The 25,009-nt window shown below is 50.3% G+C and overlaps 1 protein-coding gene across 1 annotated transcript in view; it reads right to left on the bottom strand.

Moving 5' to 3' along the window:
* ACOX3 (acyl-CoA oxidase 3, pristanoyl) overlaps positions 1-19,976 on the bottom strand; it is a gene marked incomplete at both ends in the record, with an annotated part of 47,109 nt that extends 27,133 nt beyond the window's left edge. The window contains 7 exons of the mRNA XM_079709249.1: positions 4,048-4,136; positions 8,855-8,998; positions 11,368-11,457; positions 11,937-12,011; positions 12,923-13,153; positions 13,456-13,611; positions 19,911-19,976. Coding sequence (XP_079565375.1) covers positions 4,048-4,136; positions 8,855-8,998; positions 11,368-11,457; positions 11,937-12,011; positions 12,923-13,153; positions 13,456-13,611; positions 19,911-19,976 — 851 coding nt within the window. The remainder of the gene's footprint in view (positions 1-4,047; positions 4,137-8,854; positions 8,999-11,367; positions 11,458-11,936; positions 12,012-12,922; positions 13,154-13,455; positions 13,612-19,910) is intronic.
* Between the last annotated feature and the right edge of the window lie 5,033 nt (positions 19,977-25,009).

Here is a 25,009-nt window from a genome sequence, read left to right as displayed (position 1 = left end):
AGAATCTTGGATCCCTGGGACCAACAGAATCTAAACCCGTAGGAAAACGTGGTAAGCCCTCCAGCGGGACCCCTGTCAGCTGCTGCAACAGCACCGGCCTCCTCGTAGCCCGCAGCCCTCAGCTGGGTCACATCTGCCTGTGACCGTCAAGCCGTCCAGGCCCTCTCCTGGCCTCTGGGCTGACGGCCCTCAGAGCGCTGCCACCTCCTCCAAGATGCCTGCCATGATTCCCACCCCTGCCCCGAGGTGAGCACCCAGGGGTCCCACAGCACCATTAGATGGCGGTCCTGGCCACATTGCCCACTGAGCCACTTGCTTCTCGGTGGCAGTTAGTGACCCTGTTATAAGGGGGCCACATGCCTGGCACCTAGCAGACATGTAATAAGTGCTGGGGATGAATCAACAGCGGCGAGACATCGTCCTTAGGGTGCTGGTGCACCGGCACAGAACCCCGAGTCCCGGGGCAGCCCTGAGGGGTGACACAGCCAGTGCACCTGGGGAAGAGCTGAGACCCGGGGCTGGGCGTGGGGCGGCTGGAGGGGCCCCTCCCAAATTCCTTCGGAAGCAACTAGGATTTCTGCACGTGAGGCCACCAGGCCCCCACCAGCATCCAGGCCAGGGTCTCCCTCCGGCATGTGAAACGCAGGCCCGGCCCAAGCATCCGAAAGCACTGCCTGGAGGGAGCCACTCGTCAGGGCCTTTGTGGGGCAGCTCTGACTGGCCCCGGGAGCCTTTGGGGGTTCAGAGACCCACGTCTCTAGAACACCCGGCCTCAGTCCCTGGTCTGGTCCCGCTCGTCACTTGAAAGGCAAGGAATGCTTTTCCAAGTCTGATGTTGTCAACTCAAAGCGCCCTTTTTAAGGAGTGGAAAATCGTCACCCTTCCCTGCCACAAGGGGATGGAACAAGGCTGAATATATTTATAGTTGCAAAAATATTCACTGGAGTTTAACTGAAATCAAAATTTTACACATTCTCTTTTGAGCACTGCCATGTGGCAAAGGCTGTTCCAGAAACAGTCGATGCTGGCCAGCCTGGTCCAAATCCCCAGTGTCCCCAGAGGGCAGGGGGGCGGGGGGCCGCATAGGTCGTATCTGATATGGGGTGTGCGTGTGACACGAGAGTGTGAGCATACGGCAGGGCTGGGGAGCTGGCGGGCGGCAGGCCCTGCCCCCAGGCCCTGCACCCCCTTCCTCCTGGGCCTCCCGTTCCACGTCCCAGTGGCCTCCTTGCTCCTGGGGCCTCTCACTGCTGCCCCAGCCCCACCTGGGCCCCAGAGCCTCATGGGACGTCCTCCCAGCCGCTCTGGAGATGTTTCCCCGCCTCACCTCTGAGCAACTGTGAGGATGCCCTGCAGCCCACCTCGAAGGTGAGGCTCAACAGTTCACTTGAAGGATCTTTACTGATTTGCTTTTAGAGTTATTTGGCTAAAAGTAATCCGTGCAATTTACATCTGCCTCTGATTTCTAGACAGTCTTCCCACAGACTCGCGAATTCTTGTGACCTACCTATGAACTGTTAACGACTTTTTCAAAATAAAAGATCTCGGACAAAGATCACTCAATCCCGACACTGCTCTGCAAGTGGCAGGCAAGCAAGGAAAGCCAGGGATTCAGACCCGCACGCCCTCTGCTGGGCGTGCGCCCCGAAGCTGGCGGGGACAGCTGCGTTTCTGGCGGGGTGGACACTGCCTGCGTCACCGCCCCTGGCCCACATCCCAGCCCCAGCCCAGGGGCTGAGGGACCCCAGGCACCACTGAACCTTCAAAGGCTCAGGGACCGGGTACGGCTGCTTCCACGTCCTGTCTGCCGGCCTGCAAGTGGCCCCGTGGGAACGGCGACTCTGGTTTGGGGGGGCCGCTCTGAGCCAGCTTCAGGGTAGTCACCATGCTGCCCCCTGGTGGCACCCGGGCTGGCACTGCTGAGTCTCAGAAGAGCTTTGCCCTTCTGACATGACATGTTTATTTAGGAGGGCCTTTGCTACGTTGGCGTGACTCCCTGGGACCATCGCAATAAGAAACAAATAGTCTCTAAAACGGGACTAACAGTCTCTAAAACGAAACTAACACACCATTGTAAAGCAATTATACTCCAATAAAGATGTTAAAAAATAAAAATTAAAAAAATAATAAATAAATAAAACGGGACTTGATTTGGGAGGACCAAGGGCAGAGTTTTTCACGGATGTCCCAAAACAGTGTTAAAGGTTGTAACTTGTAAAACCAAATGAACGGGGACTGGAGATCTGTGACCTCACCCAAGGCCTTCCTTGGACAGCAGTGACCCGGCAGCACTTGTTCACAGCTGGAGGGTCATTTCCCACCGCCAGGCGCTTGGAGATACACCTGCCCGGCCTTACATGTGAGCACAGACCCTTCCACAGATGGAGTCACCATACACGCATTTTCCGGGTCCCACAATGGGACGCGTGGATCTAATAAAAGGATGCTCGTGCTCAGGGTCCAGAGCAAGACGGGGCCTTCCACCTCCACCTCCGGCATGGTCCTCCTTGATGCTGCCTCCCCTCGGCCAGATCGGGTCCATCTTCTCAAACACACCAAGCCGCGTGGCGGCCTTGCTCTGAGGGCTGCAGAGCTTCCCCTGCCCCAAGGACCACAGGCCACATGACCCGTCCCTGCCGGGGGGGCCCCATGCACCCCGCACAAAGCAGTGATGGAAGGGAACTGACACCCTCCTCTCCCCACCCCAGGCTCCAGCGTTAATTAACAGGCTCTTTTCACAGGTCAGCGAGAGACGCACTCAAAGCTCTAGACAGGTATAGGTTAGAAAGGCTGTGTGTGCGTGTTTCTGGTTTCACTTTTTAGCAACATCCTTCCGTTTTCTCCTCCAGCTACACAGAGTGAAAATCGATGGTTCTCCCGCCCTCTCTGGTACAGGCTGGGGCCCCACCTGTTCTGAGGGTCCAAGCAGAGGTTTGAGACACTCTCCATGCCCCCAGCTCCCCTACCTTTGGGGAGGGGGGACAGCTGAAAGGAGGTTTCTCCACACTTAGGGTGGTGGGAGACCACCTGGCCCAGCTTCTATCTCGGAGATGAGCTGCCTCCTGATTTACATTCAAAATGACCGGGGTCAGGATAACCAGCGGGCTTAAACTACGGCGAGGTGGGTTCCTCTGTTCTGTGCCCCCCGCAATGAAGCAGCAGGTATGCAAATGTTCCCGAGACGCAGCGTGAGGTACACGACTAAGGAACCCCCGGCTGTGCTTGTTCCCCAGGTAGAAAGCATCTCAAGAGAACAGAGGGGCACAAAGCATCTCAGCCAGGCTTTCCGGGAGACGGCATGTGAGTCCCGCCCACAGGCGCAGGTGAGGGGAGCACTGACAGGTAGCAAAGGTCGGTAAGACCATGCCTGGCCCCCAGGCAGGGCTACGCGAGGGTCCGGCTTGGGGACATCATGCCCACCTTACAGACGAGGAGACGGCCAAGAAAGCTGGTCAAGATAACACAAAGAGGCAGAGGTGGACCCAGGATTTGAACCCAGATCTGTCTGATTCTAAAACTCATGCCATGAATGAGCCCTGGAATCCCTCAGGGAGACTCCAAGTCCCTTCCTGACGTGGCTCCCCTGCCCACCCGCCCCCCTCCAGCTCCCCAAGCCCAGGTCTCATCTCAGACCACTCTGCCCCCGCTACCCGGAACCCGGCTCTATCTCCAGAACCAGCGTGGACACCTGTTGGGTGCCTGAGCTCCAGGATGGGGAGCAGGCCCGGGTCACAGGCTGAGGCCCCACGGGATACGGGTGTCCAGCCTGAGCCTGGCCTGAGAGCTGGAGCGGCCACCTGCCGGGGAGAAGTTTGTGTGCTCTGCACTTGGGGCCACTTATGTCTCCTGAGGTTGGAGTACAAACAGGACCCGGCCCTTTCTAACATGATCTCAACTGCAGAGGTGAGGCGCATCCCGCAGGCGTCTGGGAGGGTACGGGGACAGCACTGAGGGACCCGGTGGGCTCACAGGTAGGACGTACTGAGCAGGCAGCCTTGAGGAACGACCCCTGGAGGAGTGACTGTCAAGTACAAGGTGCGCACTCACCCATTGTCCAGACCGTTCTGTCCAAGCTTCCTTCCGATGTCGCCAACCATCACCCCTGGCATGGGAAGAAGGGTCTTCGGGTCCCGAATCTGCACAAACCACAGATGGCAACTCTTACGACCACACGAAAATCAAGATGAAAATGTTCGAAACCCCCAGTGACCGAGCCACAGGCTCCCTCTGTAGCTGCCGTGGGTTAAAGTGTCCTCCAAATATGTGACCTTGTTGGGAGACAGGGTCCTTGCAGATATAATTAAGGATCTGGAGATGAGGTCACTCTTGGGTTACCTGGGTGGGCCCTGAATCCAATGACTGCTGTCCTCCAAGCGTCAGGGGAGGAGAGGGCATGGAGAGAAGGGGGCCACGTGCAGACGGAGGCAGAGACGGGAGGGAAGCGGCCACAGCCCAGGAACTCTGGGGTCACCAGAAGCTGGAAGAGACAGGAAGGACACTCCCATGGAGCCTCCGGGGGGCGTGTGGCCTTTCTGACACCTTGATTTCAGACCTCTGGCCTCCAGACTGTGGAGAGTAAATTTCTGTGGTTTCAGGCCCCCAGTGTGTGGTGCTTTGTTTGGTTATGGTGGCCCCAGGACACTGACGGAGGAGCTGATTAGTACGCGCTGCCTGGAGGATGCCAGGCATTTCCCAGTCACATTTTAGATGGAGGACTTTCCACTGGCTTTTAATGAAATGACAGAATGGTTGTGCACATACTTGCTGTGGATTATTTTTGTAAATCTCTGCTCCCCCAAATGAGTTTCCAGTAAATATACTTACTAACACACACAGAGACAGCTAGCTGACTGGTCCTCGCTTCGTGCGCTCTAAGCGGACAGTATGGAGTTTCGTTCTCAAAGACTTTTAGTGATTCCTACCAGGCGTGATTACGCCACCCTCCCCTCCCAGTGTCATTTGCCGACGTCTGCTGATATTTTTGGTTGTCCTAAGTGGCGGGTACTACAGGCATCTAGTGGGTAGAGGCCAGCGATGCTGCTAAACAGCCTACAGTGCACAGGGGGGTCCCGCAGCATGGAATTATCCAGCCCCGAATGTCAACGGCACGAAGGCTGAAAAAAAATCCGTGTTAAAGAACTACTGAATTTGTACTATTAGAAATTTAGCTATTTGTATGAATTGCTAGTTTTTCTTTCTTTCAGTGGAACAGTTAGCTAATTTAGTTGAACTTTATAATACTGATAAAATAAAATTGAAGGCTAGCGACAAACAATAAGGCTCAGTAAAGATTCAGATAAAAACTCTTGAAATCCTTATGAAATAGAAAAAAATAGTTTTAAAAAAAAGATGGAGGGCTTCCCTGGTGGCGCCGTGGTTGAGAGTCCGCCTGCCGATGCAGGGGACATGGGTTCGTGCCCTGGTCCGGGGGGATCCCACGTGCCACGGAGCGGCTGGGCCCGTGAGCCATGGCCGCTGAGCCTGCGCGTCTGGAGCCTGTGCTCCACAGCGGGAGAGGCCACAACAGTGAGAGGCCCGTGTACTGCAAAAAAAAAAAAAAACAACAAAAAAACCCAAAACCAAAACAAAACAAAAAAAGATGGAGAGGAGAAGAGATATAAAAAACAGTTAGTGATTTTCAAGTAATCAAACAGAAAAATACTGCTAATGCCAGTTTTCAGTTCATCTAGAAAGAAATGATAACATCGTCCTTACAAACTTCATGTTAACCTCTCAAATCAAGGAAAGGACGCTCACTAAAGTCAAAACCGGAATTAAGTTAATGGTCTCCACTTGTCAAAAGTATTTAATTGTATCAATTTACATATAACATTTCCCACAATATTTGGAGAATGTCCACCTGATATGATATAACAAACCTGCAATAAATTATGCCCTCTGGTAGGTACACACTACTACGTATAAAGTAAATAAGCTACAAGGATACATTGTATAGCACAGGGAATATAGCCAATATTTAATAATAACTTTAAATGGAGTAAAAACTATAAAAATTTTGAATCACTGTATTGTACACGTGAAACTAATATAACGTTGTAAATCAAGTATACCTCAATAAAAAAACCCACAAAACTTTTTTAATTAAAGAAAAAGAAGTATTGGTACCTAAACAGTGTAAGCCACTACACTGTATTAAACTAATCCTGTTGAATTTTCCAATAAAAAAATTATACTCCTCCATTTATCAGCTAATGACCTATGGCACATATCACATTCTAATTAAATAGTTTTGTGATGACTTATTTCAACCTCTCTTTCTAAGTAGACGGTAAACTCCACGAGGACAGGATTCATGCCACCCTCGAGCCTGCACTGGATATGCACTAAGTACACATAGAGGATATGTCAGATGAAGGGCCACAACATCGTACTGAGTGTTTAAAGCACAACGTGTAACAGAATCCAGAACAACATGGCTCTACAATCTAAGAACCAGAGACACTGAAAGACGTTGCATTCAAGTCCTATTTCCATAAGAAGTTCACTTCGGGTACAAATCTATACTCCAGAAACAGTGTATGATTGCCTTAGGTATCAAAAAATACCTAAGGTCTGCAGGGGTTCATTGCAAATTGAATAATAAGGACATGAGCACCAAAGGGAAATGGGTCAACTGGACGTCATCAAAATTCAAGCCCTTGCGCACAGAGGATGTTATCAAGAAAGTGAAGATAATTGTAGAACAGGAGGAAATATTTGCACACCATCCATCTGAAAAGGCTTAGTATGCAGAATATATAAAGAACCCTTGTGACTCACCAAACATCACAAACAATTCGATTAAGAAATGAACTGAGAGTCTGAACATACTACAACTGGACGATGACCAGGCCACGTGTGAAAACAGGGCTCTGACCCTCGGCCCGCAGCCACCAGCCCCGGGAGCCAGGCTGCTGGGAGTTGGACCTGCAGGAGGGCAGACTGCTGTCTCTAGTGACAAGCCAGGAAGCCAAACAGCCACCCCTGGACAATCGGCCAGGACTCGATCCATACTGATGGCCTCCCTAATCATTGTCCTGCTTCCAACTCAGGACCAATCCCAGAAGGTCCAACCTGCCCCCTGAATAGTCACCTGGGATGCCTCCCTCTTCTGGTATCCCCTCCCCCCAACCAGGCGTCCAGCCCCATCAGAGGCCCCTGAGCCCCCTTTTCTCCTCTGCCTGCTTCTGGGTCTCTGCCAATCACAATGACGAAGGCGGACCCCTGGCTCAGCCAGCTCTGAGCAAACAGCCTTTGCTTTCTCAGTCCCTGCTTGGTTCCCCAGGGCAAAGGATTTGAACAGACATTTTGACAAAGAAGATAAGCAAATGGCACAGGAAAATATGTTCCACATCGTTGGTTATTAAGAAAATGCAAATCAAAATCACAACCAGATACTGCTTCATACCCACTAGGGTGGTTATGGGGAAAAAAAAGGAAAATAACAAGTGTTGGTAAGGATGTGAAGAAACTGGAGCCCTCGGCATTGCAGGTGGGGATGTAAAATGGTGGAAACTAATATGGGATTCTACAAAAAATTTAACACAGAATGACCATACGACCCAGCAATTCCACTCCTAGGTACACACCCCAAAGAACTGAAGACTGGTGTCCAAACAGACACTGCTCATTAATGTTGACGGTGACATTACTCCCAACAGCCAAAAGGTGAAACCACCCAACAGCCATCAAAGGACGAATGCATACACAAACTGTGGACCATCCACATAATGGACCATTCAGGCTTGAAAAGGAAGGGGGTTCTGGGACAGGCTGCAACATGGATGAACTTCAAAAGCACGTGAAGAGAAAGAAGTCAGACACAAAAGGTCACATAGTGCATGATGTGTTTTATATGAAACATCCAGAAGAGGCAGATGCATAGAGACAGAAAGCAGACCACTGGCTGCCAGAGCTGGGGAGGGTGGCAGGGAGGCAGTGCTGAATGAGTGCGGGGTTTCTTCTAGAAAGGAAACGCTCTGAAACTAGAGAGATACAACATTGTGAATTCCCTAAATGCCACTAAATTGTTCACTTCAAAATGGTTAATTTTGGTAATTCCCTGGTGGTCCAGTGGTTCAGACTCTGTGCTTTCACTGCCGTGGGCCCGGGTTCAATCCCTGGTCAGAGAACTAAGATCCCGCAAGCCACACAGCGAGGCCAAGAAAATAAATTAATTTAATTTAATTTAAAAATAAATAAAATGGTTAACTGCATGTTACATGAATTTCAGCTCAATTTTAAAAAAATGATGATTTTCTTCTCTCATGAGAGCATCGCCCCCATCAGAAAAGTCTTTGAGAATAAAAAATACCAGAATGGGTCTGGGGGTGGGGGAAGCAGGGTGTCATTCAGTATCCAGTCAGCCCAGATAGAAAGGTCCTGGAGAACCTCCCAGAGCTCCAAGTCCAGGGACACTGCAGCCGCCCTTGGCAGCAGGAAACAGGCCGGGCATCCCAGGCACCCCCGATGGCCAAAGCTCCATCTGTGACCCAGGAAGGGGCTACATGAAAGCCCCCAAGTCAGACTTCACGTTGGAACTCCTGGAGCCCCTGAGACTGGCTGCCAGAGCCGGGGGGTGGGGACAGGTGTCCCACCATGCCAGTGTGACCCCCAGGAGGATGGAGATTCTCCCCCAGATGATCCTGGGCTCAGGGTTTCTCAGCAGCAGCACGCTGACATTTGGGGCTGATCAGGCTTCTGGCGGGGGTTGGCAGCAGGGCTGTCGTGTGTACTACAGGGTGTTTAAGGAACCCTTGGTCTGGACCCCAGATGCCAGAAGCACCCCGTCCCCAGCTGTGATGAAAATGTCTCCACACTGGCCAGACACCCCCTGGGTAAAACCTGCCCCTACCTGCACGACAAAGGGGTGCAGCCCGTGGCACTGGCCCTCCGGCGTGTACAGCTGAGCAAACACCACCGCGTGCGTAGCCGTCTTGCCCATATTGCCAACCCAGAACTTGGCAGCTTCGAAATCAGGGGAATGTATGATGAGTTCCTGCACGAGGGAAAAAAATTAAAGTTACAGTTGGAGACTGGGGAATACACGGAATTTCTTTCTCTCTTTGACACACTCGATTTTCTCTGTTCAAAATCTTTTGAGGCAAGAGCAAGAACAGGCTGAAGGTTATCTCCTGCATGGCACAGGTCGCCCTGCTTTAAACAGAGCATATCCTAGGTCTTATGACTTAAAGAAGCACCTTCCTGTGGAAAACGATGACCAGTCTGTCGAACAATAAAATATACGCAAAATACCTTGGAAGCTGCCAACGCCCGACAGCGTTTACCTTCCCAGCAAGCCTCCCCTGAACATGGCCTTTGGGACGAGGGACGGGTCCCCTCCTCTGCCTCACGCCTGCCCGACCCCTCATCCACCTCTGATTCACGACGTTCTGTCCCTCTGCTCGCCCTGTCTCTCCCACCTACAGGCTGGGAGAGATGATGGGGGGATGACACCCCACAAGCCCAGGAGCACAAGGCAGACAAGCACAGGAATTAAAGAAGGAGCAGACAGGAGAGGACAGGTCCTCCGAGGACACAGCCGGGGCCTTGGGGAGGCAGGACAGAACAGGAGAGCAAGAGGAAAGCAGGGCTGGGGGCTGCCTCCGGGGAGGCGGCCACTGGAGGGCCTGGGAAAGATTGAACCACTCCAAGGAGAGGGCCTCCTGGTCACTGGACGGACAGCGCCTGCGGGCAGAGGAGAGCGTGTCACCTCCTGCATAAATTCCCGAGGCCCCTGGAGGCCAGTTCCAGTTCAGCTTTCCTTGTTCTTGCAGGGCTCACAGGGAGAATCTCCTTCTGTAACCGGCGGTGTGTATGATTTTATAAACTCTACATGTGCTACTGCACAAGATAGTACACAGACACCCTCCACACTCTCTCCTCACCCTCTGCGTCTCCACAGCCCTGGCACATCCAGCTTCTCCACGCCGGTGACGGTCGGCATCTCCCCTCCAGCATAAGAGTCCCACCGGCCTGCTCACCGCTGTGAGTCCAGGCCCTCACTGCAGCTTCTAGCACACAGTAGGTGCTCAACAAATACCCGTTGTCTAGACCAACACAACCCGTGGCCCGTGGGAGGCTCGGGGATCCTAATCTTGACCGATCTCCACTTAAGGACAAACGCCAAGAGGAACAGGGTCAGAAACAACTGCCTGTCCGCGTTCCGCCCAGGCCACCAGGCCACAGAGGCACTGACCTCTCAGTGCCAGAGTTGGAAGCCCCCCTTCCCCCCTACACTGAGAGCCCAGGGGCGTGGGAGCCGAGGAAAGAGAAGGCCGAGAGCCAGAAAGACCTGGGTTCAGACAAAGGTATGTTGTGGCTTAAATGACGGGTAAGAACCCAAGAGGCCACGCGGCCGGCTCTCGGCCCCGAGAGCGGGGCTGACCCTCGGCTCTGCTTCCAGGCACCACCCGGCAGCCTGCGGGGCGCCCACTGTGACCCCCCTCCACTGCTCCACTGTCCCTGCTCTGCCGGGGGCTCCTCGGGTTCATCCTCTTGAGCCCCCAGCCTGCAGCACGGCAGGCACACAGCCCACACTCAGCCGGCGCTGTCCCGTGAATGACTGGCCACGTGGTGAGCAGATGCACGGGACACGGCTTCACTCTGCCACACAGGACTCTGCCGAACCACAGGACCAACTGGGTGGGTGAAGGCCAAAGGGTTCCAGGACACCAGAACCGTGAGAAAGTGGCAGAAGGATGCGGACCTCTGGGAGACATGGGGGCAAAGGGGCCCGACGCCAGTGCTGGGAGAGGGGCTGCAGGATGCGAGCAGCAGAGGTCACAGATCCCCCGCACGTCCCGTCCTCTCCACCTCCCTCACTGCCGTCCGCCCCACACACCACGACCCCATCTGCTCACAGGCTCGCCTCCTAGAGGTGCCCCCTGACAGCAAGGACCACCGGGGTCCCACGGACATGTGCCACGAGAATCCACGAATGCAGGAGGAGTGCCAGGACCGGAGGGGCTGGGCCACTGCCCGGAAGAGCCTGGCCACAAGCAGGGGATGCAGACAGACAGCTAGAGAGGGACAAGGGTCACAGAGAATCTTCTTTACTGTTTGTTCTACAAAGCAGGAGCAGTCGAACGGTTTACAAATCAAACACCAAACCTGGTAAACAAAGAAATACATTTTACCCAATGATAGCTCGTGCCTTCACCACATTCAAATGCCACCCAAATGCAAACCAGGACAGATTTCTGGGTGGGACTGGGTTTCACCTCTCACAGCCTTTATCTCCAGTGTTCTGCTTGACAGATCTCAGCGTGCACTCACGTAAAAAGACGGATTTCCTGGTCTCATTACATGACAACACCACGTTTCATGTGCTCGAAGCCCAGAGACAGACAGGCGGGTATCACGTACCTCAGTGGTGGGGTCATAGTGAGCGGTCGTCCGCATGGCCTTGGTGTTACTCCCGTGACTCACTTCAGTCAGAGCAAAACATCCAAAAATCTAATGTGGAAACAGAAAATGGTGTAAGGCGAGGGTCCCCTTCGTGGAGGGGCCCTGCCAACGCCCTTCCCTTACGGCCTAAACCACCCATCAAAGCCCCAAATCTCCATTTTCTATGTAACAACCAGGGACCTTACTAAGCCATCCTGCCGTGCTGGCCACCGCCTGTGAGAACAGCAGGTTGGATGAGCTGACGGCGGCCTCGCTAAGTCAGCACGACGGCAAGAACGGCTCCCGGGCAGCAGAAGAGAACGGAAGGCTTTACCTCGATAACAAAAACCTAAATTCCTATAATGCTGGGGATCTGGCACACCCCAGTTTGGTAAACAACAGCCTTAGCTATGTGGTGAAAAGCCTAAAAACATCATGAGATAAGAGGAGCATCCCTACCCTCTGCTGCAAGCTGCCCCTTCCACAAACCTCTAAGGGGAACAGGGAACAGGACGTGAGCTCACGACTTACCACGAACCTCAACTGACCTCCATATTGAAGATCTTTGGAAGATATTTGAAATGCCTTTCAGAACCAGAGTTGTAGATCGCTGATCCAAAGGTCTGAAAATATAACATCATGACGTAAAAAGGTGGAAGCTAAAGAGTGCTGCCATCCTGGGACTTCACACCCACCCTACCATGGTCCCTGAGCACCACAGCATCCCACAGCAAGGTCATCAGGTTCCCAGAGGTAAGGGCACTGGCGGCCAAGGTCCAGGGTCCCCTGAGACACAGCCTTGAGCTCGTGGAGTGGCGAGACCTGGGTCCTTGTCCCAAGCAGTTTACGTGAGTTACACAGAACTGTGAGGGTCCATGAACAGCAAGGAGATGGGGCTTGGATGAGGGATGAGGGTGCAGGAAGGGCAGAGTGAGCCCACCTTTCCTTCACACAGCACGTGGATGAGGCCGCCTTCTCAAGTTCAGCTCTACCCATGTATTTGAGGCAGAAACACAGGCTTCACCTTTGACCTACTTTCTCTCTCTCTCTCTCTCTCTCTCTCTCTCTCTCTCTCTCTCCTCTCTCTTTCTCTCTCTCTCTCTCTCTCTCTCTCTCTCTCTCTTTCTTTCTTTCGGTATGAAGCAAAGGCCCCAAAGCTTCTGTTCCTATGAGGCTTTAACTTCACAGCACTGCACTTTATCCAAGGACTTAACACGTAAATATTTGCATAAATGGCTGAAAAAACATTGGCCTTCTCACTAAAAGTCACAAGATCTGCCCACACATTCTCATCTCTGCTTTTGTTTCCTATCTTATTTTCTAGAAATCTCTTTAAATGAATATTTCCCCAACGCATAGATCTCCCAAAACTTTAGAAGCAGGCAAATGCTGACAACCATGAACCCACAAAGGCACCTGTCTCCCTCTCACGGGCTGAGTGTTTTAGGTCCACATGGACAGAGAGCCGCCGTGGCCCTGGGGCACAGGGTGAGAGTGGGAATCCCTCTCCTCTCCTCTCCTGGGGCCGACTCACCAGCGTGTGCAGGAAGAACTTGGTGGCCAGGGACCAGTCGTACATGCCCAGGCACTGGATCAGCGCCAGGACCCTCTGCGGGCTCCCCAGCAAGTCCTCCACGCGGAGGAAGTCGTATTCGAAGACCCGCTTGCAGCGCAGGAAGTTCAGCTCCCGGTACTTCTCCAGCGAGAGACTGCCGGGTGGATGGGCGAAGAGGGGGTCGTTCTCCAGAGCCGAGAAGATGTTTTTCTGGAAACGCAGGGGGCATGGAATGGCTGATTTGGAGGTAAAGTATGGAATGTCGCTATGCTCTGGCTTATGTGGATTTCTCATGGCCACGTCTCATGGCCTCAGACGTGCAGTCTAACCCAGAAATGCAGGGACAGAGAGTCCTTCCCCAGGCTTAGGAAGCTCCACCTGTCTGTGTTCATTCATTCCCAGATCCCTATGATTCCCCGAGGGCCCGCCCCACCTTTCTGCCAAGGACCCAGCCACCCAGCAGACCCTGCCCGGCCGTGAGGGTCCCCCAGCGCCGCCTAGCCCAGCCTCACCTTGAAGCGCAGCATGTCCGGCCCTTCCCAGAACAGCGCCAGTTCCTTCCAGGGGAAGGAGGCGCGCGCGCGGGCTGCATGCAGGGGCCCCCGGGGCAGGTCTGGCAGCACGGGGTCATCGCTCCCTTCCCCAAGGGGCGCCATCGCTCCCGCCACCTGCACAGACACATGAACCAAGTCAGCTTGTGTCCTACTCACACCATCACCAACAACGGCATGTGTGCAGCAGGACGTGAAGGGCAAATGAGCTCTGACTGAAGGGACAGCCAGTGGGGACCACAGAGCTGACGGCCATTCTCCCGGAGAGGAGGTGAGTGCTCCGCGTTTCTATTCCTGAACCAAGGTGATGAGGCGTTGGACGGGGGCAAAGGGCAGCCCAGGGCCGGCGCTGTGAAGCACCAAGGTCCAGGGCTCTGTGTGCTACAGCCTGGCCTGAAGACACCTCGCCCCTGCCGGGCCATCCAGACCGGCGGCCCAGGAAGCCTTTGCCCTGGAGTCGAGCCAGTGCTGGCCATTGCACTCTGGCCACACCCCTAGGGTCCCCTTGAGCCTGCCTGGATGGGGGATGCCCGCCCAGAGCCTGGACGGGGAATGTCTGGCTTCTACTAACAGAGCAACCCAGCTCTCTTGACCAAAGGTTCGATCTGGAATTTTCTGAGCAGACTGGCTCCTCTTCCACAGTGCCTGGGCCAATGAAGCCAGGGACGAGAGAGGCTTGTGAACACAGACCTAGAGGGCCACCAGGAGAGCAGAGTCCTGGGAGTGAACCCCCAGCTCAACTCTCTAAGGCCCAAGGGAACCTTTAAATCCTTCTAGTTAAACATTAGAATAGTCTAGGAGGTCGGACTCTGAGTATGATGGTCAAGGTTGCTGATACACAATGGGAAAGTGATCTCTTCACTGGTGAAGCACCTCTGTCTTCTGTGTGTGTGACAGGGGAAAAGATGGGAAGGGGCACATCTGACCACCCACTTGTGTGTCAGGGATGATGCCTCGACAGACTGCTTATTTCACCCCCCAAACTGTGAGCTAAGTACTACTGGCCCTCTCGAAAGATGCAAAAACCCCAGTTCAGAGAGGCTTGCTGTCTTTTGGGAACTCCCACTGCTGAGAAGTGGTAGAGAAGGGACCTGAACCCAGAGTCTGACCCCAAGGCAAGCTCTTCAGGCACTACTTTAAGATGCTGGGAAAAAAGCACAGACTAAACCTAGAGCAAGCAGAAAGGAAGAAGATAAAAGATTAGAGCCAAAATTATGGAATAGAAAAGAGAAAATCAACAAAAACAGAAGTTGGTTCTTTGAAAAGACTGACAAAATTGACAAACTTTTAGCTTGATTGACCCAGTTAAAAAAGAGGGAAAACACAAATTACTAACTTCAGGAACCAAGGAGGGACTATTACTACTGACCTTAAAGAAATAAAAAGGATTCTAAGGGAATCCTATGAACCACTCACTGTATGCCAGCAAATCCGATACACTCCATAAAATGGACAAATTCCTCAAAAGACACAATCTACCCAAACTGACTCATGAAGAAATAGAAAATGTGAATAGACCTATAACAAGTAAAGAGATTGAATTAGGAAGCAATAAACGACACACAAAGAAAAGCCAGAGGCCTTCGGTTGTGAATTCTACCAAACATTTAAAGAAGAATACCAGTAATCTACAAACTCTTCCCCCCATTCCCCCCCCCCCACAAAAAAAGAGGAAGGAAAATGTCTGTAAAGTGTTCCATTAAGCCAGTATTCCCTTGAAACCAAAACCAAAGACATCACAAGAAAACTAGAGACCAACACCCCTCGTGAATATAGCAAAAGTCCTCAATAAATCTTGCAAACTAAATCCAGCAACATACAAAAAAGATTCTACACCATGACCAAGTGAAATTTATACTAGGAATGTAAGGCTGATTCAACATTTGAAAATCAATTCATGTAATACACCATATCAACAGAATAGAGGACAAAAAACACATGGTCATATCAACAGTTGCAGAAAAAGCATTTGACAAAATTGAACACCCTTTCATGATAAAAACTCAATTAACTAGAAATAGTTTGATAAAAGCTATTTAACCTGATAAAAGGCATCTACGAAAACCCCATAGCTATCATTGTACTTAAATATGAAAGACTGAATGCCTTTCCCCTAAGATCAGGAACAAGACAAGGATGTCCACTAATTCTTCTAGTCAACACTATACTGGACGTGCTAGTCAATGTAATTAGGCAAGAAATGAAATTAAAGGCATCCAGATTAGAAACCTATCTCTATCTGCAGATGACATGACTTTGTATATAGAAATTCCAAAAAATGATTAGAATTAATAAATCAGTTCAGCCAGTTTGCAGGGTACAAGATCAGTAAGCAAAAGTCAACTGGTTTCTATATACTAGCAATGAACAACTCAAAAATGAAATTAAGAAAACAATTCCATCAACAACAGCATTAAATATGATAAAATACTTGGAAATAAATTCAACAAAAGAAGTGCAAAACTTGTACTCTGAAAACTATAAAACTTTTTTTTTTTTTTTTTTTTGCAGTACACGGGCCTCTCCCTGTTGTGGCCTCTCCCGTTGCGGAGCACAGGCTCCGGACGCGCAGGCTCAGCGGCCATGGCTCACAGGACCAGCTGCTCCGCGGCATGTGGGATCTTCCCGGACCAGGGCACGAACCCGTGTCCCCTGCATCGGCAGGCGGACTCTCAACCACTGTGCCACCAGGGAAGCCTATAAAACATTTTTGAAAGAAATCTAAGACCTAAATAAGACTGCCCTGGTGGCGGAAGTCTTGTACCCTTGTTCATGGATCAAAAGACTTAATATTGTTAAAAGAGCAATATTCCCCAACTCATCTACAGATTCAGTGTCATCCCAGTCAAAATTCCAGCTGGCTTTGTTTGCAAGAATTAAAAAGCTGACCCTAAAATTCATATAGAAATATAAGGAACTCAGAATAGACAAAAACACCTTGAAAAACAAAGTTGGAAGGTTCACACTTCTTCTTGATTTCAAAATTTGCTACAAAGTGACAATAATGAAGACACTGTGGTACTGGCATAAAGATAGACATATTTATCAATGGAATAGGATTGAGAGTCCAGCAATAAACCTTAACATGTAGGGTCAATTGCTTTTTGAGAAGGGTGCCAAGACAATTACGGAGAAAAACAGTCTTTTCTCAAATGGTGCTGGGGCAGCTGAATAATCACATGCAAAGGAATGAAGTTGAACTCTTTCCACACACATACACAAAAATTAACTCAGAATGGATCACAGATCTAAATGTAAAAGCTACAACTATAAACTTAGAAATACATATGAGTAAATTTTTATAATTTCAAGATAGGCAAAGCCTTCTTAGAGATGATACCAAAAGCACAAGCAACATAAGAAAAAATATACATATTGGACTTCATCAAAATGAAAATGTTTTGCTGCAAAGGACACCATCAAGAAGTGGCAAATCAAAACTACAATGAGGTATCACATCACACCGGTTAGAATGGCCGTCATCAAAAAATCTACAAACAATAAATGCTGGAGAGGGTGTGGAGAAAAGGGACCCCTCCTACGCTGTGGGTAGGAATGTAAACTGGTACAGCTGAGACAGGCCTGGGACCTGGGACCCTTTGCTGCAGTGCTTGCACATGGACACACCTCTCCTTGAGCAACAAAAGACAAAGAAACTATATGGGACTAAAGATAACTGTGTGCATGGGCAGTTGGGGCAAATTCTGGACAAAATATACAAAAGACCAAAACACTCAAATGCCACTTCTGAAGAGCCGGGAGCAAAAGCACGGTGGTGAGAGCAAAAGCAGGGTCCTGAGCATGCCCCCTGCACTCAACCCCACCTGAGGGGTGGGCAAACCTCCTAAGCCACCCCTCCGGCTCGACCCCTGTACACACCCCTACCCTCACCCCATATAAGGAAGCAGCTCGCACCCCCTCAGGGAGCAAGCCAGCAAGGGAACCTGTTGTTTGCTCCCCCCTGCTGCAGCAGGGGTCCCAATAAAGCCTTGTTTGAATTTCTTGTCTGGCCTCGGATCAATTTCTATTGGTTGGGGACGTGACCAGAACCCTGGTCACTATCACAGCCACTATGGAAAACAGTATGGAGGTTCCTTAAAAAACTAAATATAGAGTTGGCATATGATCCAGGAATCCCACTCCTGGGCATATACCCGGAGAAACCATAATTCAAAAAGATACACGCACCCCAATGTTCATTGCAGCACTATTTACAATAGCCAGGACATGAAAGCAACCTAAATGTCCATCAACAGAAGAATGGATAAAGAAGATGTGGTACATATATACAATGGAATATTACTCAGCCATATAAAAGAACAAAATAATGCCATTTGCAGCAACGTGGAAGGACCTAGAGATTGTCATACTGAGTGAAGTAAGTCAGACACAGAAAGACAAATATCAGATGATATTTATGTGGAATCTAAAAAAAAGGGTACAAATGAACTTATTTACAAAACAGAAGTAGAGCCACGGATGTAGAAAACAAACTTATGGTTACTGGGGGGAAGGGGGAGGGAGGGATAAACTGGAAGGTTGGGACTGACACATACACACTACTATATATAAAATAGATAACTAGTAAGAACCTGCTGTATAGCACAGGGAACTCTACTCAATACTCTGTAATGGCCTATATGGGAAAAGAATCTTTAAAAAAAAAAAAAAGAGTGGCTACATGTATAACTGATTCACTTTGCTGTACACCTGAAGCTAACACAACACTGCAAATCAACTATACTCCAATAAATTTTTTTTTTAAAAAGTGAAATGACAACCCAGAGAATGGGGGAAGAGATCTAAAAGTCATATATTGATAAGGGACTTGTACCCAGGCTACATGAAGAATCTTAAAACTTAATAATAAAGCCAAAAAACCCAACTTAAACGGCTCAAATAGACATTTCTCCAAAGATATACGAATGGCCAACAAGTTCATGAAAAGACTCTCAACAGCATTAGACATCAGGGAAATGCAAATCAAAACCAAAATAAGATACCACTTTGCATACCCTAGGATGGTCATGGATCAAAAAGATAGATAATAACAAGTGTTGATGAGGATGCGGAGAAACTGGAACCCTTATACATTTCTGGTGGGAATGTAAAATGGTGCAGTGGCTTTGGAAAATTTGGTAATTTTTCAAAAGCTTAAGTATACTGCTACCACATGACCCGGCAATTCTGCTTCTAGGTATATAGCCAAGAGAAATGAAAATAAATATCCACACAAAAATTTGTATAAGAATATTCATAGCAGCATTTATAATAACCCAAAAGTAGAAAGAACCCATATGTTCATCAATAAAATGTAGTCTCTCCATACAATGAAATATTATTTGCCACAAAAAGGAAGGAGGTACTGGCATATGCTACAATGTAGACGAACCTTGAAAACATGATGCTGAGTGAAAGAAGTCAGACTTGAAAGATAACAGACTGCATGATCCCATTTAAGTGAAATGATCAGATAGGGTAAAAAGAGACAGAAAGTAGGTTAGCAGCTGCCAGGAGCTGGGGAGGTGGGAAGATAAGGATTGTGACAACTAATGTGTCCAAGGTTTCTTTTGGAGTGAACACGTCCTGGAATTAAACAGTGGGGTTGGTTGCACAACTCTGTGAATACAGGATAGGGAAAACCACTGATCTGTACACTTTAGATGGGTGAATTGTACAGTGAGTTATAGCTCAATAAATAGGTTAAATTAAAAAAAAAAAAAGTAAGGCACAGCTCTTGGCAGAGACCAAGTGCCCCCAAATGCAAGCTACAAAGTCCAAGGGAACTTTGTACCTTTCTGGACTTCCCTGCAGGTGGCCCCATCCCTTGGTTGGTCCAGAACACCACACTTCTCCTCCCTCTGCAGCTCCTCTTCTGTCTCCTGGCAGACTGGGCCTCAGCCACTCTCGCCCTGCATCATCTCATCCGTTTACATTGACTTAATTCACCAAGGGCTCCCAACTCCACACCTCCAGCCCCATGTGCTCATTGGCAGCTTCCTGGACACCCCTCTCCTCTCAATTTCCAGAGGTCCTCAAACTCTGAATGTTCGGCACAGAACGCACCCTCAGCCCCCGGCTCTACCTGTCCTCCTGCAGGGCCAGTTCTTTGCTGCCAGTGGCCCAAGGGTTAGTTGATCTATAAACCCAAGTGTCATCCTGGAATTCCCCTCTCCCTTGTGCCCCATAATCCAATTAGTTTCCAAGCCTTCCTCCCCCCCACCCCCCGTTGCACCTCTTCAATGCCAACCGAACCCTTTCGTTTCTCATTGCTCCTATTACATCTATCATAATAACCTCCAATTACTGAGCAAACATTGCGTGTGGGTGGGTGTGTTCATCTCACACGTTGCTAACAGAGACTGAATAGTTGATCTCCATGGTGCTGGCAACCCCAGTATAATCAGTACTCTCACTTTCCACGTGAGGAAACCGTAGCTTGTCAGAGTGGAGTAAATTGTCCACGGTTTTAACGCCGTCATCAGGCATATCCCACCCCAAATGCCAGGATCCTAAGCAGCAAAATGCCGCCTGAGGTCACCAACAGTACTGCATGATGGTTCAGCTGCTACACACGAGGATCTGAAGCCAGACAGCTGGTGTCAGATCCCAACTCTAGAGCTTACGCATCGGGCGAATTTGGCAGTCACTTCACCTCTCGGGGGTGATGACAACACGGTAAGGCTAGTCCTGTATCTAGTCTGCAGGCTGTTGCCATTCACGGGGGCACTTGGAGCAGTTCCCGGCATGGAATGTCCATGCCATTATTGTGGCAATAGCCGCTTGCAGACAATTTCAGAGATGGCCCTAACATGCGGATCCGATCATTCTCCCTTTAGGTGACCTCAGGGGACAATGTCGTAACTCCTCAAAACGTCTCGCGCAGTTACCCGCCCGGCCGCCGGCCCTTGCAGACTCTGCGCCCAGCAATCCCGCGCGGGACACACGTTTGCCCCCGGACCTTTGCACGTGCCGCCCCCGCGCTCCCGGGCTAAGGCGGGCTGGACCTTCGGAACTCGCCAGGCCCTCCGGCTCGCGGGTCCTCGCACCGCCCAGCGCACACAGCAGGCGCTCAACGCTTGTCCCCAGGACCGAGGCCGAAGTCCCAGACGAAGAGGAGTTCGCGCAGCCGCAGACAGGCCCTGCTGTCCGCACCGCCCCGGTTCTCCTCCCCCGCCCCCTGACGTCATCTCAACGCGCCGCCCGCCCCGTCGCCCGGGAAACGCAGGACGCGTCCGCGCGCAGAGGCCGCTGAGGCTGCGCGCAAACGGGGGACTTTCCTCCGACGGTCCCTGGCGCTCTTCCCAGTGGACCTTCCTGCAGAAGAATCCCGGGGATTCTGTTCCCTCTCTGGTTTTAGGACACTGCTTGACGTGCATTTGACAGGGAACGTGCTTTGGACATCTCTAGGTGGAATTGGGTGGACATAATGACTTTTTGGGCAGTGGCGAGGTGGGGAGAGAAGGGTTCACACATTACTCAGGGTTGTTTGCTGGGTAGGTAAAGATGCCATGGAGACCGACATAGGAGGAGCCACTTGGGGGAAGAGAAAGGGAGTTCTGTTTTGCACATGTTTTCTTAGCTACTTCCTGGTAAAGCTGCCAGGAGCTGGTGTGAGCAGTAGGGCAGGGTGCGAGCTCTTTCGGTAACTCAGATAACGATGATCTGGCTGTCCTCTGCTGGGGCTCTGCCGTCAGTCCCCATCCTCCCACTCTTGTCCTTTTGACATCTGTCCCACTCCACCCTGTTGGGCACACCCATTCCCTGCTCATTTTGAGTCATTTGCTCTGTTGGCCATTGTTGGTAACTGCAATTATTTGAACACATTGTTAACACTAAAGTGTCCTCCAAAACTCTGGCCACTTGTCTCTCCTTATCCCCTTCCTCCTTTCTCTCCCACCACCACTAACTCCCTTACCAGTTCAGGATCCACAGAAGAGTGGTTGGAAAGGAGTCACCAGGTCACTGGGTTGGGATGGGCCGTGATGATTTGGTACCAAGTATGGTCCTGTCACAGCTCTGCCAGGACCACAAGCACCAACCTCCTTCCCCGTAGTAAATCTACATCAAGTAGTGGGCAGCTGAGAATGGTATTGGGAAAGAGTTATGCAATGCAATATGGTTTTGTATGTGATGCACACAGAAAGGGCCAAAGCTTTGCTCTTCATGGCAAATGTTACAGGCATGAGTCAATGAAAGAATTTATTGTTGGAAACCATAAACCCAACAATTCAAAGGGTTTAAATACTGAAGGAGGCTTGGCATCAGGGGAGTGTCTGGCTGAGGACCTAGAAAGTAATGGGGAGGATGGGCCCCTACTGAAGTGGCGTGAAGCCCATGTTCAGTCAGCACGATAGGGTTGGCACTCAGGACACTCAGAGCCTAGAGGGCCTTCCCACTGAAGCCTCAACCGCTGCTTTCCCCGCTCCACCCGGCGTCTGGCACTTAGATGTTGAGGACCCAGCCTGGAGGGTGTTTGGGAGCCCCACCTGGGTCTCTCTAGAGCCACACTGTCCAGTACAGTAGCTACTAGCCTCATGCGCCTATTTTAATTCAAATGTGCATTAGTTAAATACATTTCACATTAAGTTCCGCAGTTGCATTAGCCAGAGTTCACATGCTCCATAGCCACATGTGGCTACTGTTTCAGACAATGCAGACATAGAACATTTCCATCCTCACTGGAAGTTCTCTAGGCTAGCAGTATTCTGAGACCACTTCCAACCCCAGGCCACGGCTTGCAACCTTGACCTAAGCCTGGCTCTCACACACTGCCTTCCCTCACGGACATTTTCACTCAGAAATTATCACTGGGTGTGTCCAGTGTGCCAAAAACTAAGCTAGGGTTATGGTGGCAAACAAGCCAGACAGAGTTCCTGACCTAAAGATGCTTGTGCTCCAGAGTAAGGAAACAAAACACACTACAATGCTTGGATAATTATAAGAAAACAAAACAGGGCAATAAGATATGAGGTGTCTGGGGGGCTCTTTTTTTGGCGGGGCGTGGTGTCGTTCGGGAAGCCCCGTCTGAGGAGAGGACATTTAATCTGAGCTCTTAATTGGGAGAAGATAGGGAACGAGCATTCCAGGCAGAGGGAACAGAGTGGGAGAGAGGGGAATGAGCTTCCAAGTTCCAAGGATGAGAAGCGCCCCATGCAGGGCTTAGCAGGTGAGGGAAGGGAAACGAGGTGGCAAGGGAGGCAGGAACCAGCCTGTGTGGGATGCCGGAGGCAGGAGCCCAAGAGGCAGGTTATCTGCAATTTTGATTCAATGTGTGGGCTTCTGGTAGGGAACTGGCATGAGCTTATGCAGCGATACTGCCCCCATTGAACTGGAATTTTCCACCTCCCCCTAAACATTGGCCTCTGGATTTATGACATCACATTGCTGCACTCAGGTCCAACTGCTTGCCACTTGAAAGCTGATACTTGGGAGGCAGGTGTTGGTATAAAGGAAAGGTTGCTTTATTCAGGAGTCAACAACCAGGGGAGAAGGTGGACTCCTGTCCAAAGGCCAACTACTCACTGCCAATCAGCAGGCAAGGGCTTTTATTTTTATTTTTTATTTAATTAATTAATTTATTTTGGCTGCATTGGGTCTTTGTTGCTGCGCGCAGGCTTTCTCTAGTTGTGGCCAGTGGGGGCTGCTCTTCATTGAGGTGTGTGGGCTTCTCATTGCGATGGCTTCTCTTGTTGCGGAGCACTGGCTCTAGGTGCGCGGGCTTCAGTAGCTGTGGTGCACAGGCTTAGTTGCTCTGCGGCATGTGGGATCGTCCCCGACCAGGGATCGAACCCATGTCCCCTGCATTGGCAGGCAGATTTCCTGCGCCACCAGGAAAGTCCCAGAGGAGCCTTATAGTGTAAAAAAAACTTCCCTCCTTCTGCAGCCTCTGCATCCCGTATATCTTGACTGTTGCACTTTTCATATTCCTTGATCATTGTCTTACCTGTCTGCCTCCTCTGTCGGCCTGAAGGTTCGTCAAGGGCAGGATCTTACTTCGCCCTGTGTCCTCAATACTTAGCCCAGGTCCCTCCACATGTTAGCAACTAACAACGTTTGTAATTATTAATCTTTTGGCTATCCCACCTGGCTAAACATCTTTGGATAGCAGCAGAGGTTGAATTATGTCTCCCCCAAAGACATGCCAAAGTCCTAACCCACCGTACCTGTGACCTTATTTGGAAATAGTGTCTTTGCAGGAGAAGAGACACAGAGAAACACAAGAAGGCCACATGACCATAGAGGCGGCGATTAGAGTTAGTGGCCACAAGCCCAGGGACACTTACAATTGCTGGCGACCACCAGAAGTTGAGAGGCAAGAGATAGATTCCCCTTCCGAGCTTTCAGATCTGTGAGAGAATAAATTTCCGTTGTTTTAAACCACCCAGTTTGTGGTAATTTTTTATGACAGCCCTGGGAAAGCAATACAGACAGCATGAAAATCAACTCCATGGTCAAAGACTATGAGGTTCAGCATTCATTTATCTTTTACGTGATTCAACAGACATTTGGTTTTTGCTCTTCTCTCTGATAAATCACATGATCTGGGTTAGTTTTCACTCCTTGATTCTGACAGAGACCCTTTAGGGAAAATCCCAACTGAGGGACTATAATGTACAAAAAGAATGAAGAATCTTTGAGGTTTTCGGGATATCACTAGATTCTGCAGACTGTGCAGGTGATGTTGGCCTAAACCCGCAGTACCCGCCCTTCTCTGCTCCTCCTGGGAACACGCAGGTGACAGCTGACGTTCACCTGTCCTAATAAACACCCCAGGGCAGCGGTCAGACGCAGGAACGCACCAGCTGCAACTCTCCCACACGAGAAAGCACGCCAGAGTAAAACCGGAGACGCGCGAGCTTTCATTAGAAGACAACCCTGAACATTCACAAACGTAGGCTCCATGACTTTGATCGGTAACAATAGGGAGACAATCAGACGTCGGATGCAGGATTGACCTTTATGATTCCATAAATACACCACCTCCAGAATTCTCCAAAATTCAGCTCTTGTCATGTTACTATCCGGCACCGACACCCTTGGATGTTTCCCCGCAGAATAAAGCAAAGGTTAAATTCCTCAGCCCCCAGAATGAAGTAAGTCAGAAAGAGAAAAACAAATATCGTATATTAACGCATATATGTGGAACCTAGAAAAATGGTACAGATGAACCGGTTTGCAGGGCAGAAATTGAGACACAGGTGTAGAGAACAAACGTATGGACACCAAGGGGGGAAAGCGGCGGGGCGTGGAGCTGGTGGTGTGATGAATTGGGAGATTGGGATTGACATGTATACACTAATATGTATAAAATGGATAGCTAATAAGAACCTGCTGTATAAAACAAAATAAAATTTAAAAAAAATTCCTCAGCCCCGAACTCCCCAGTCGAATAACGCTAATGAATCCAAAGCAGGAAAGGCAGTGGGTCGGTCTTCTTGCCTTTCACTTCCGGCCGCGGCGTCCCGCCCCCATGACGCAAACACGCCGCGCCGTAACGTGCGTCATCCCGGCG

The sequence above is a fragment of the Hyperoodon ampullatus genome (assembly GCF_949752795.1).
Source record: "Hyperoodon ampullatus genome assembly, chromosome: 1".
NCBI classification, from domain to species: Eukaryota; Metazoa; Chordata; class Mammalia; order Artiodactyla; family Ziphiidae; genus Hyperoodon; species Hyperoodon ampullatus.
This window is presented reverse-complemented; position numbering and strand designations above follow the sequence as displayed.